Genomic DNA, 12,826 nt, shown 5'->3' on the forward strand with positions numbered 1-12,826 from the left:
ATGCCCAGGGAAAAGGCATAAGGACAGAAACCCCAGCCCCTTGGGCATGTGTTGTTTTGGAAGAGTTGCTTATCGTTCCAGTGTGAGAAAAGTGGCCTTTAATAGTTGTAGCCCTGCTCACATCTGTGGAGATTGTACCTAAAAACATAGGCAAGCTGGCCTTGGCTGATGACTTTTGGAGAACTGCTGCCACTCAGATACAAGGGTCCCTGATGTCCTAAGATGGGTTTCTTAAGATGAGCTTGAGCCTGGTTCCCCTTCTCTGTCTTCCCCCCCTTGTGTTGGCTGCCTCTTGCCATGTAACACATGGCCACACACTTTGCATGTACGTATCGTCTCGTGGTTTCTGGGGGTCGGGATGCAAGCATGGCTTGGCCAGTGCCTCTGCAAGGCTGCAGTCAAGATGTAGGCCTGGGCTGGGTCCTCACACGGAGGCTTGACTGGGGAGGGGACCAGGTTCACTCAGTGTTGGCAGGATTCACTTCCTTGCAGTTATAGGAGGTAAGTCTTGATTTCTTACTGTTGGCTGGAAGTCTTAGCTCTCAGAAATCCCTCTCAGCTCCTTGCCATGTGCATCTCTTAGTGTGGTTGTTTTTTAATTTAATGTCGGTATATATTTTTGAGAGAGCACACACGTGTGAGTGAGCAGGGGAGGAGCAGAGAGACAGGGAGGCAGAGGATCCGAAGTGGTCTCTGAGCTGACAGCAGAGAGCCCGATGTGAGGCTTGCACTCAAAAATCATAAGATCGTGATCCGAGCTGAAGTCGGATGCTTAACCAACTGAGCCACCCAAGTGCCCACCCCCTCCTGCCGCCAGTGTGGTTGCTTTCATTTTTTTCAACGCCAGAAAGGGAGAAAGTTTCTAGAGCAAGTTGGCTAGCAATTTGTCATCTACGATGTAACATGATCCTAGGAGTGACATCCCATGTCCTTTGCCATATTTTGTTGGTTAAAAGCAAATCGCAGGTCCTGTCCTACTCGATGCGAGGGGCCGGTACAAGGGCTTGAAGCTGAGTGGAAGGAGAGTTGGGGGTCCTCTAGAAGTCTGTCCACTACACTTCTTCCTTTTCATCTCTTTCTCCTCCCACGCTTTTTCCCCCACAAACTTTTCTGAGAATTGTTGACCCTGAATGTCACGTGCGTTTCAGGTGTACAACATAGTGACTCAACTCCATTGTTATACTCACCGCAGGTGTAGCTACGATCTGTCCCCATACAATGCAATTGTATTATTATTATTGACTATATTCCCTATGCTGTGCCTTTTATCCCCATGACTCATTCATTCTGTAACTGGAGGCCTGTATCTCCCACTCCCTTTCACCCATTTTGCCTTTTCCACCCCCTCCCCTTCCCTCTTCCTCTGTGGCCATCTTGGACTGGAACCTATTTTTTCTTCCTCGCACTCTTCATCACTCATGCTAGTCTTTGACAAATTTCTTTCCGTTTCCTCAACATCCCTACAAAGTAGGCGAGATTCACCCCATTTTACAGTTGGAAGAACTGAGGCTCACTGAGTCTCAGCTCAGTATTACCCAACTAATCTGCAAGGGGATTCTAACCTGGGTTATTTTGCTTCTAAAGCTTCTGTTCCTTGTTCTGCTATATCCTCTATCTCCCCTCTCAATCTAGAGACACGGAACCCCGTACAAGAATCTACCTCCCTTCACTTCACGTTAGTAACTATTTCTGGAGTCCTGACTGTGTGCCAGCATTGTGCTCCAAGCTAGGAATAAAGAAACAAGTGTGCAAGGCCTGTAACCTTGCAAGAAAGAGCAGCATCTTCTTGGTGAGGTCCTCAGAGAAGAGAGGACTTGCACTTGAGCGGAGTTTTGATATCCACATCAACCGTGTCCCATTCGATACATTAGCACGACTGTGGCTGAATCTGGGGGCTGTGCAGGATTTCTGCCAGGACCTTCTCTGCTTCCAGCCCTGGGAGCAAGAGATAAAGGGGAAAGGGTGAAAGCAAGAGGCCTCACTCTCATCCCAGCTTCCTTGCTTCCAACCATGGGCCCTCAGAGCCCTTTTCCTCCACTGCCTCTGTTTCTCTGTCTTTAAAATAGGCATGGCCTGATTTTTGTAGCAGTCTTAGGAAGTGCAAGGTAGGTATCGAACATGAAACGTGTTTGGAAACCAGTGTTCCTGGTAATCGCCCTCTAGAAAGGTAGGAGTACGAGGATGACAAGGCTTTGGTATCCGTGTTAGAGTGCGCATGATAGATGCGTTAGGTCTGTCAGGGCTCAGAAGAGGTGAACGGTAGGTAGCACGGGTGTCCAGAATTGACGAAGTATGGTGCTACGGAAATGTCTGCCAGCACAGTTTTTATCCTTGCTCACGGGGAGGCTTCCCTGAATGTATTGAGATGATATGAATTTGCCTAGACAGTGACCTTTCTAGGCCTAAGCCACTGGACCAGTTTCAGGGCCTCTCGTTAGTCCCAGCGGCCGGCTGCATGTGAGGCCCCCAGGTTGCTTTCCCTCGCCCCTCCAAGCGAGGCTCGGTTCTGCTGGGGACTCTATGCAAGGCAGGCATTAGCACCTCTGTCTCTGCCCTGGACTTTACTGGGCTTCCACCCTGTGCTCTGTGTGTAGAGGACAGAGACCCAGAAAGTGAGGAGCTGAAAAGGTAGGTACACGTAGGAGTTCTACGTGACTACTCTAGATTGTTTATCAGCCAGTTCAGAGCATTTAATCTTTGAGGGTCTTGTGAATACCCATCTCTTGGTGCAGGAGGGGAGTAGCGTTTTCTGACCAGGATCCTGAATTATTGACAAATTGTACTCTTTACTTTGAAGTCCATGCCTTCTCCCACATGTGTCCTTTAAAATAAAAAGTAAAAAGGTACATACGTATGTGTGTATGTATTTAACATACACATATGTGCGTGTGTATCTCCGTTGGTCTAAGATTTTCCCAGAATTGGAGTCCGTTGTGTGCTGGACAGAATTTTGGTGTTGCAGTTGTTTTGGCTGATGAGCCCCCACTCATTCTGGAAAAGTCCCTATCTTCCCTAGCTCCCCCAGGCAGAGCTGGAGGGACTCTCCTCTATCATTCCACTGGTTTCTGTGTTGGGCCAGGGTCTGAGTGGTCTTTTTCGGCGCCTGGCATTTAACATGGCGGCCGGCATGCAATGATGGTCAAGAAAAATCAAGAGGACTAGGGATTAGACTTTCACTCATCGCAGCTCCTGCTTCTACAAGCCTGGTTGGATTGTGTCCAACGGGTGGCTGGATGTTTTCCCTTGTCAGCCGTTAGTATTCTTCTGAATATGCCTCTAAACTAGATGTCATGCTCTCTTCCTTTCCAGGATTCTGTCGCAGGTCTCAACTCAAAGGTTTGGAAGGGATCTCTAAAAGCCCCAACCTGATACATGGTTTTTTTTCTAGAAAGAGCAGTCAACAGACAGTTAAATACTTCCTGTGATGGGCAGCTTACTACTTCCCCAATCAGCTAGTTCTGTTGATGGCGATTTGGAATCCTTCTGAACCTTTTCTTTGACTAGGTCAAAATCCACCCTCCTTGGTAGTATCTCCCTGTAAGTGCTAGTTGTACCCTCTGTGGCTATGAAGAATGACTGTAATCTGAGACAGGAGCCTCAAAATTGAGGACAGTTGTGGATTAAAACTGGGAAATAAAATAGGAATTCCTATATAATAGGGATAGGAATCTGTACTGACGGAAACATCTATCGGGAGAAGACCGGACTTCGCTGTACTGGAGAACACTGACTAACAAATCTAGAGGAAGTTGCAACCATGATGGTAAAGATTAGTTAAGGCAAGAATCCATGGATGCTGACATCTGGAGGAGAAAGTTTGAGGGGCAAGCTATTTGCGTGGTCTCAAAGTGTCTCTCCGCTGATGGCTTATTAGTTGTAAGGGGAAGGTATCCACACAGGGGAGTATCCAGATGTCATGACCAGGAGATCAAAATTGTATCATTGGCAAGGGGTAGATGGATGTCCTGTGCTTGCTGATGTGATGCCCTGAGAAGAACATAACATCACTTATGTTGAATTCCAGTCAGGGCTGGAAAACCTGAAACTAATCATGAGGAATCTTAGACAAACTCCAATTGTAGAACTTTCTATTACCAAAAAAAAAAAAAAAAAAAAAAACCTATATTGTTCAAAACTATCACTTCTGTGAAAGCCAAAGGCTGAGAAATTGTTCCAATATAAAGGAGATTTAACAGCTGTAACAACTAAATGTGCTACTGGATCCTGTATAGGGGAATAAAATGCTATAAAGGACATTTTTAAGGCAGTTGGCACAATTGGAATGTTCTAATTGTACCATGAGATAGTATATATTTGCAAAGAACAAGGATGTTAAGTATAAGGGGCAAAGGACATGATCTATGTAGTCTAAAATGATTTCAGAAAAATATACACACATACATACAGAGGAGAGGGAGGGAGGAGACGAGAATGGATGGTATATGTGGATTTTCTGTACTATTCCTGTGACTTTTCTGTCAGCGTGAAGTTACTTCAAAGTAGAGAAAAGAACACATTGAAAAGAAGGCCCATCAGAGGCACCTGACTGGCTCTTGGTTTCGGCTCAGGTCATGATCTTGCGGTTCATGAGTTCGAACCCCACATCGGGCTCCACACTGACAGTGCGGAGCCTGCTCAGGATTTTCTCTCTCCCTTTCCCCTTGTCCCTCTCCTGCTTGTGCTCATGGGTTGCACATGCGCTCGCTCGCTCGCTCTCTCTCTCTCAAAACAAATTCGAAAAATGATAGATAAATAAGAGCAGGCCCATCAAAACTTACAAGCAGAGAGATGGTCCCTTTGAGAGGACAACCCCTATCTAGGCCGGGGAGTAGAATACATAATGATTGAGGACCAGTGGTGCTGTGAGACCTGACCCATGATAGAGTATAGGGGGTAGAATCAAGGAAGGGTTCCTTGAGGAATTTACCTTTAAGCCAAGACCTCAAACTTGGAGTTAGTTAGGTGGAGCAGTCAGGAGGGCATTCCTGGCAGATGAAGGGTGTGCAGAGATGCTTGGAGAGTAGAGAGCCAAAGGGTCAACGAGGCAAAATCAGGCAGGCTGCCAGGCACAGGGCAGCGAATTCTGGGCTTCTGCCTTAGCACCGAGGCTAGTGGTTGAAGAGTTAATTTTTCACAGCGGGGAGTGCCATGATCAGATGTGTGGCTTGAAGGGAACCCTGATTAACCATAGACACTGCTCCTGAGTCTTCAGGTACCCTGGATCGATCAATTCTAGAGTCCATCTCCCTATCCCAGGAGTTGGGTTTCTTGGGTAGTGGGATGATGTGGAGCCCACGCTTTTATACCATCGCTTCTGCCCTTTAGGCAGAAATGGATCTTTCCCTCCTGCCTTTCATGTCCTGCTTTCCGTGACCGAGGGTCCGGTCTCTGTTCAACCTCTTATTAGTGTGATTATCTTCTGGAGTCATGAGCTGCCCAAAGCCGGCAGTTGCCTGCCAGCCCATCACCGTGCCATCGCCATGAGTTATTAGAGAGGTTTACGAGGCCAGGATAAACAGCATGAATCAAGAGGGAGAGACAGGCCTCCCTCCTCCAGCTTACATTGCTGTCACTCAGGGAGAATGCCAGAAGGGGGTGGAAAGAGGGTAGGGGAAAAGGGGTGGGAGGCAGGGATGAAAGGAGAGAGAAGGAGGGAAATAGGATGAACAAAAGAGGATTGGAGAGAAGGAGGAAGCAAGGACAGAGGATAGGGGAAGAGATTTCCCATCAGAGGTGACGAGAGCTGATAGCAGCCCATTTTCCATCACCATTTGGGTGGACTCTGAGCACAACCAGGAAATTCAGACAACACCTAGGATTGTGCCCTCTTTCCATTGATGACCTGCTACTGTTGTGTGTCTTTGGGTAAGTCCTCTGCCTTTCTGGGCAGCCAGTTTCTCTCTCTCCTGTTGGCCGGGCTGCCAGCTGCCCTGTGCATGGATGCATATGAAATGTTGTCATCCCTTCCAAAGAAGTCCACTGGAAAGCAATGAGCTGGTGCCACTCTCCTTACTTGAAAAGTGCACTGAAGCTTTCCAATTAATAACTTGTCACCTTGTGTGCAGGCAGGTTACCGCATTCATGGATTGAGAAGGTCTTGAACCTGCTAGAATACATAAATGGGCACTGGCACTTAGGGATGCTAGTTTGAATTGTAGTTGAAGACTTTGGGGACAAATGCCTTTGCTACTTTGGTTATCTACTTTTGTGTTGCAGCCAAAGACCCCCTACCACAAGTTAACCAAGTTCTTCTTCGTTTTCGGCAGAATCAGAACTGCTGTTATTGCTCTGAGTATTTATGACAGTTATGGAAATTCTTGAGAATTTAAGAAAAGAAGTATTTAAATTACATGAAATTGGAAACTAGGAGGTTCAAGATTTTTTTGCATTTTTATTAAGCTTTTTGAGTTTGAGCTTAGGCATTTAGTTGATCTCTTCCCGCATATTCTTTAGAGTGGTCATCATAGGCTCCACTCCATTGGTTTATTTCTAATGTTGTAAAATGGCATTAAGCTCCTAGGAGCTGCAGTATTTAAATTCAGGCAGCACCTGACTGTGGTTTAGGTGACAGACTACAAAAAGGAAGTAGAGTAACAATTAGACCAAGTCCTTTGGCATTTTTATCTAGATGGTATATAAAGAATCTTTAAAATGATTTCCTAAAATCACAGTTATCCATCCTTTACTTGAATGAGCACTAATGACCTAATGCTGAACTGGGTATTGATCAGAATCTAATGACTTATGACTTTGGCCATCATGAGTATCCAATTGGAAGATACCTTGAGAGACCTGGATTTTCAGAAGCCACACATTATTCTCCATTGTTGTATATCAAAACCCAGGGTGTGAGTGCAGGCCTGCCATAATTTCCCTTGTTTGAAGGCATGCCATTTGTCCAGGATCTTTTTTTTTTTTTTTTCATCTTTAGTATGTGCCTCTGTATTGACAAGTGAAAAGACCATTGCCTCCGAATAGGCAGTAAAACTTTGATTCTTTGAAGCGTTCAGAATACTCATTCCTTAGCTCCTTTCAACAAATATTTGAGTTGGCTTCTGTGTGACCAGCACTGTTTTAAGCTCTGGGGTTACAATAGGAAGCAGATGATAAAGCTTGTTCTTCTGGAGCTGACATGCTAGTGACCTATTCTGACTGATTGTAATTCTGTCATTTTCTGGTGAACTAAAGAACAGATACCCATGAGTCATCCCGTTCACTGGGCATTTCTTATGTGCTTTTTAAAGGCTTTATGGCACCTCTTTTGGGGGTAAGGGAAACGGGTGGAAAAGGCTTCCTAAAATGTCTATCCCAGTGTTCTTAAAGAGTTGGATTTCTGAAGATTGACATCTTCTAAGGTAGATCATAGAGTGGAGTATCTGTTAGCCTGAGCAAATTCTAAAGAAGGTGTAGATTAGACTGAATGTATACTAACCAGACTATCTCCTAGGAATGAGATTTTTAAACAATTTTTTTCTTTTAATATAATTTATTGTCAAATTGGCTTCCATACAACACCCAGTGCTCATTCCAACAAGTGCCCTCCTCAGTCCCCATTCCCCATTTTCCCCTCTCCCCCACTTCTCCCTTAAACAATTTCTTGACACTAGCTTTATTTCTCCCTTCTTTATCGAAGTAGAGGACACCAGAGGGGTGGGGGGGGGGAGTCCAATTGAGGTAATGCTGAGCTGTATTATGTATTAGATTCAGGAGTTCTAAAATTGGAGCTTGGGACACTTTGATTTGGTTATTCTTTTCAGATAGTTTTTAATATCTTTCCTCTTCATGGGGATTTTTGGCATCATATTCATTAAAATCTGACATGATTGTTTGAAAATTGTTTGATGTTTTTGAAATTTGATTTTGTAAGCACTTCTTGAGCCCCGAACACACAAATGTGAAAACCAAAATCTGTAGGTCTGCCAAGCTTTCAACAGCATAGCTGGTGGAGACCAGAAAAGGAGTTACACCTTAAATGATTCAGACCAAAACAGAGGAAGGTACACAGTGCTGAGAGAACACAGACTTGCATGTGCTTTCTTCTTCTAGGGGTGGGGACCCTAAGTAAAACGACCAAAGGGACTGGGGAGGAAGCTTACAGGGGCTTCCCGGAGGCAGCAGAACCTCAGTGCTTGACTGTGGACTCCTAGCTGAGTTTGTGGGCTTAACTCAGATGGAGACCTCAGAAAGGAAATTCATATCTTACATACTTTACATAGAAGGTATGTATTATTGGGTAAATGATAGCTGCCATTTGTGGGATGCTTTGTGCTAGGCACTGCATGAAGTATTTTTCTGATATCCTATAGTCTATTTATCATAGCTCTTCCTCTAAAGCAGGTAGTATTAGCTCCATCCTATAGATGGGGAACCTGTGGCCCAGAGAGGTTGAGGGACATGGCTGAGATCACACAGCTAACAAGCTATAGATCTGAGATTCAAACATGGAGGTATCTTTGCCTCCCAAAGCTAGTGTCCCAACCTCTACATATGTTGCTTTTATGTAGTGCTGCTGTGGCAAGCTGAAACCCCCCTGCACCCACCATAGATAGCTTGGGTTGTGTCTTATAGGGATTCCTCCTTACTTCACTGTGGGAACCTGGGCCTTTCTTCCTTGTCACTTGGATCGATTTCCAGTTAATTTAACACAACCTCTTTCTCCCACTTCTCTAAATAGCCAGGTGCTATTATGACTTTAGGAGCGTGTTTCAAATCTAACTCACTATGTGGCCTGGGTTGCATCCCTTTTAAGTCTCGCTCTCTTATTTTCTCTGTGTGCTACCACACAGAGGGAATAGGATTATTAGTAATCCTATTTGTATTAAGCAATATTAGCATTTCTGGCTAAAGATGAGGTGAGACGGCCAACAGACACATGAAAAGGTACTCAACTCGCCAGGGAAATGCAAATCAAAACCACAATGAGATCACCTCACACCTGTCAGAATGGTTAAAACCAACAACACCAGAAACAAGTGTTGGGGAGGATGTAGAGAAAAAGGAACCCTTGTGCACTATTGGTGGGAATGCAAACTGGTGCAGCCCCACTGCAAGACAGGATGGAGGTTCTTCAAAAAAATAAAAATAGAATTACCATCCGGCACTACTGGGTATCTACCCAAAGACTACAAAAACACTAATTCAAAGGGATACATGCCCCCTTATGTTTATCGCATCATTATTTACAAGAGCCAAACCATGGAAACAGCCCAAATCTTTATTGACAGATGCATGGATAAAGATGGACAAACACACAATGGAATATTATTCAGCCATAAAATCTTGCCATTTGCGACATGGATGGGCTAGAGAATATAATGCGAAGTGAAAAAAGTCAAAAAGACAAATCCCACATTATTCCACTCAGGTAGAATTTAGGAAACAAAAGGTAAAAAATGAGACAAAACCAAAAAATGGACTCAACTACAGAGAACAAACTGATGATTATCAGACGGGAGGTGGGCGGGGGATGGGGATTAAGAAGTGCACTTGTTGTGATGAGCACTGAGTCATGTACAGAACCGTTGAATCACTATATCGTACCCCTGAAACTATAATGCTGTAAGTTAACTACACTGGAGTTACTTTTGTTTGAATTAAGTAAAAGGAAAGGATGAGGTAAGATACTTCATCTGTGCCTTTTGTCCCCAGGAGTGGAGTTCTAGCTGGACTGACCCACTCTGAACCGTCCCATCTTCTGTGGGGAGGTCGTAGCTGTCTAAGAGCCGAAAGCATAATCAGAGCTCTGTTTCCCAGTCTCCACACATTTCTGTGATGTCCCAGTGCTCCAAGACTGTCGTCAATGCAGTTGTCTCTGCTTTAGATGCCGACGACCTTGCCCCAGCTGTCCCTGGGGGACGGTGGCTGGATGAGTAAGTCCTGAAGCTTGCTAGCTGCGGCTCAGCGTTTCACATGCCTGCGCTGATTGGACAGACCCCAGGATGGGCCTTAGGACTTGGTTGGCCTCAAGCGTTCTGAACATCACTACTCAAGGTGTTGGGGATGATTGTTTATTTTTCTGACTTGTGTTTCCTTTTTCAGCCAATGAGAAGATTGAAGACATCAATGGCTGTCCCAAGAACAGATCACAAATGGTAAGTGGTACATGGCTGGTGAGTGTTTATATTAAGGAAGTAGCCCTTCCTCTCAATGATAGTGACCGTCTTGGAAACAGCCACACTGTAAGCTTTACTCTAAGGGATTATATTAATAAACTTAACAGCTATTTCCAAGCAGCCGTGTTCTGCTTCTCTCTGATATGTGTTGGCATTTACTAAAAAGTGGCCATGATTTTTACAGAGAGTCTTAGGTCAGCATTTCACGTTCCCTGTCTTTCTTGTAGAAACACATTATGCAGACCTGGTGCAAACCTACGCTTGTTGAGAATTTGGACTGTTGGGACTCAGTTCTGCTTTCTCAAAGACACACAGCGATTTCTGTTTGTGTATATGGTGCTAGGGCACAGATGAGGTCATGGCGTCTTGCTCAGAAATGGGGGCATGTGATCTGATTGCCTTCAAAGGTTGGAATGATGTGAAATCAGAACGGTGGCAGGAAATGTGAAGTGTACAATACTATCCAGACCATTGTTAACCTGACCTTGACAAGGGATCTTCTCTCTGGTGTGATCTGCTTAAGCTCTGATATTAGAGCTGTTAAAAAAAACAAAAACAAATGAGTCTTTTAACATCTGTTCTTGTTATGTGTCCTTATAATCTTTGAATTAAAATTCACGATCACTGTTGAGGTCAGAGCACGTTAAATTGCAGTGCTCTTAATACCTGGTTTTCCCCTTCATCGTGCTTTTCAGATGTGAATGTTGACACGAATTGTGTACATATCAGTTCGTTAAGATGATGGTCCTAATTGCTTGACATGTGAAGGTGGCAATTTAAGGGCAACTTTTTTCTTGTTTTCTTTTTTTTTTTTTTCCAGGACCTTAATTTGCTTTCAGAAATCTAAAACTAAAAAAAAGGCATAATCTGTTTTTTCTGACCTCCCCCTACTCCCTTTGAGTTGACACAATTTGATAGTCTCATTCCAAAGTATAGCAAAGTGATTGACGATCCTTGGTTTTACTTCTTAATTTTCAGGGTTGTTAATGCCAATGAGTCGGCCAGACAGCCTTTTTGGTGACCTTTATTTTTTACTATAAAGAGGAGTGTGTGTGGTGTGATGGGAGTCATTTCTCAGTTTACGTTTTGAAACAAGTTTTCTGTTTGTTCTGTTTGTTTGTTTGTTTGTTTGTTTTTTTGTCCTTTCACTGGAGATTTTTTTCTGTTGGTTTGCTCCAGAGAGCAACCACTCCTTACATAGGAAAGTCCCCATGCAGATCTCCCCTGGCTGCTTTGACTTTTGGAAAAGCTTGGCTGCTATTTTTGTTAGAGCTACTGCAGCTGTCTAGTATATTAATAATTGGGAAAATGTGGAAGATAGAAGACTTAATTTAGGGTAAGCATTTTACACATGCAGGTCCTCTCTTCGCGCGAAAGAGAGGCAGTACTTTCCCCTGGGAAAGATACCATGCATTTGTCCCAGCCCATTGTGATGCATGTGTAGACCTGGTATTTGAAGGCAATGAACCTTTTATTCTCTTTGGCACTTCTGTATTTTCTGTGCCTTCTGTGGGAGGTGTTAAAGTCCACTTTCAAGATTATAAAATAATATTGCCACCTCAGGTTCCGTGGTGCAAATTTAGCTCTCCATGCAAAATGTTATTTATAAATGCTACCATGGCACCGATGAAATTTTGTGGCTTCTCTAACTCTTTCAGCTGTGAAAGTATTGTTTTTTTATGGCCTGTGTTCTTTTTTTTTTTTTTTTTGAACATAGGAATATAAAATCCTATAATTGTCGGTGATAATTAGTTCCAGCGTAAGGGCGGGGAGGCAGACACGGTCTGGTGGTGAACGAAGCAGAGAATATTTCATACAGGATGTGAGTCCAGGAAAACGTGAAAACCACCACCGCAGTCATTCTGTTCTATAGGAAATGAGAAAGATGATAAAGACAACAGGGCTATTGTCATTTTCCCTACATCACGAACTGTGACAAATGCCTAAGGCAGAAGCTCCCCTAGAGCACGCAGGAAGTGCTCCTTAGACCAGCATGGGTGGTGTTCCATCTACAAGGACCCCTGTGTGTGTGTGTGTGTGTGTGTGTGTGTGCGCGCGCGCGTGCACATCCGTATGGGCATATACAGAGTTAATGCATTTCTACTCATGGGAAGCATCCTTTGGGGATGTGGCACAGTGGTGAGCCACCACTTCTGGATTCCTAGAAGGTCAGACTCCAAAGGAGGCTTTATTTAGGGCAGCCAGTGATAACAGATTTGGAGGAAACTGAGTGGGAAGCATGTGGGGAGCACCATGTTGGTAGAAGGGAGATGACCTACAGAGTGATGAGAACTTGGGCAGTGCACCTGCTCAGAGGGTAACTGCACCTCCCTGAAAATAATCAGCAGAGCTGATGTGCTCACTCCCTGAGAAAGTAGGGACTCTTCAGGGGCCTTGAGTAACGGAGCCAAAGAAAAACAATGATGTTTCAGAGCAGGAGGAATGGATGCTGTTCCAGTTTTTAAGGGGCAAGTTCAGTCCATCAGCTAATCTGGGGGTTGGGCCAAGAGCTTTGATTTTGGTGGGTAGGAGGCCCAGCCCCCTTGCTTCTGACCCACTAGGTTGCTGAGGAGCTCAGGTCTCAACCTCTTGCACCCCAGGCTCTGCTTCAAATGTCCTTTTCCAGGAGGATGGGGAAGTGAGAGCAGATGCCTGTGGCATCTGGACGTGAAAATCCCAAGGGCACTGATGCACAGACATGATGGGTGTGGCAT

At 44.6% G+C, this 12,826-nt stretch overlaps 1 protein-coding gene across 3 annotated transcripts in view; it reads left to right on the forward strand.

The window, feature by feature from the left end:
- The window catches only part of NAV2 (neuron navigator 2), a 399,317-nt gene that overhangs the window by 131,228 nt on the left and 255,263 nt on the right, over nt 1–12,826 (forward strand). For all 3 annotated transcript variants that reach the window (XM_047071097.1, XM_047071099.1, XM_047071098.1), the window contains exon 3: nt 10,039–10,091. In XM_047071097.1, the coding sequence (XP_046927053.1) occupies nt 10,039–10,091 (53 nt within the window). The remainder of the gene's footprint in view (nt 1–10,038; nt 10,092–12,826) is intronic.

This window comes from Lynx rufus, unplaced genomic scaffold, assembly GCF_022079265.1.
Source record: "Lynx rufus isolate CCGP_SWC_20201006 ecotype Redwood Valley unplaced genomic scaffold, mLynRuf1.p SCAF_9, whole genome shotgun sequence".
NCBI classification, from domain to species: domain Eukaryota; kingdom Metazoa; phylum Chordata; class Mammalia; order Carnivora; family Felidae; genus Lynx; species Lynx rufus.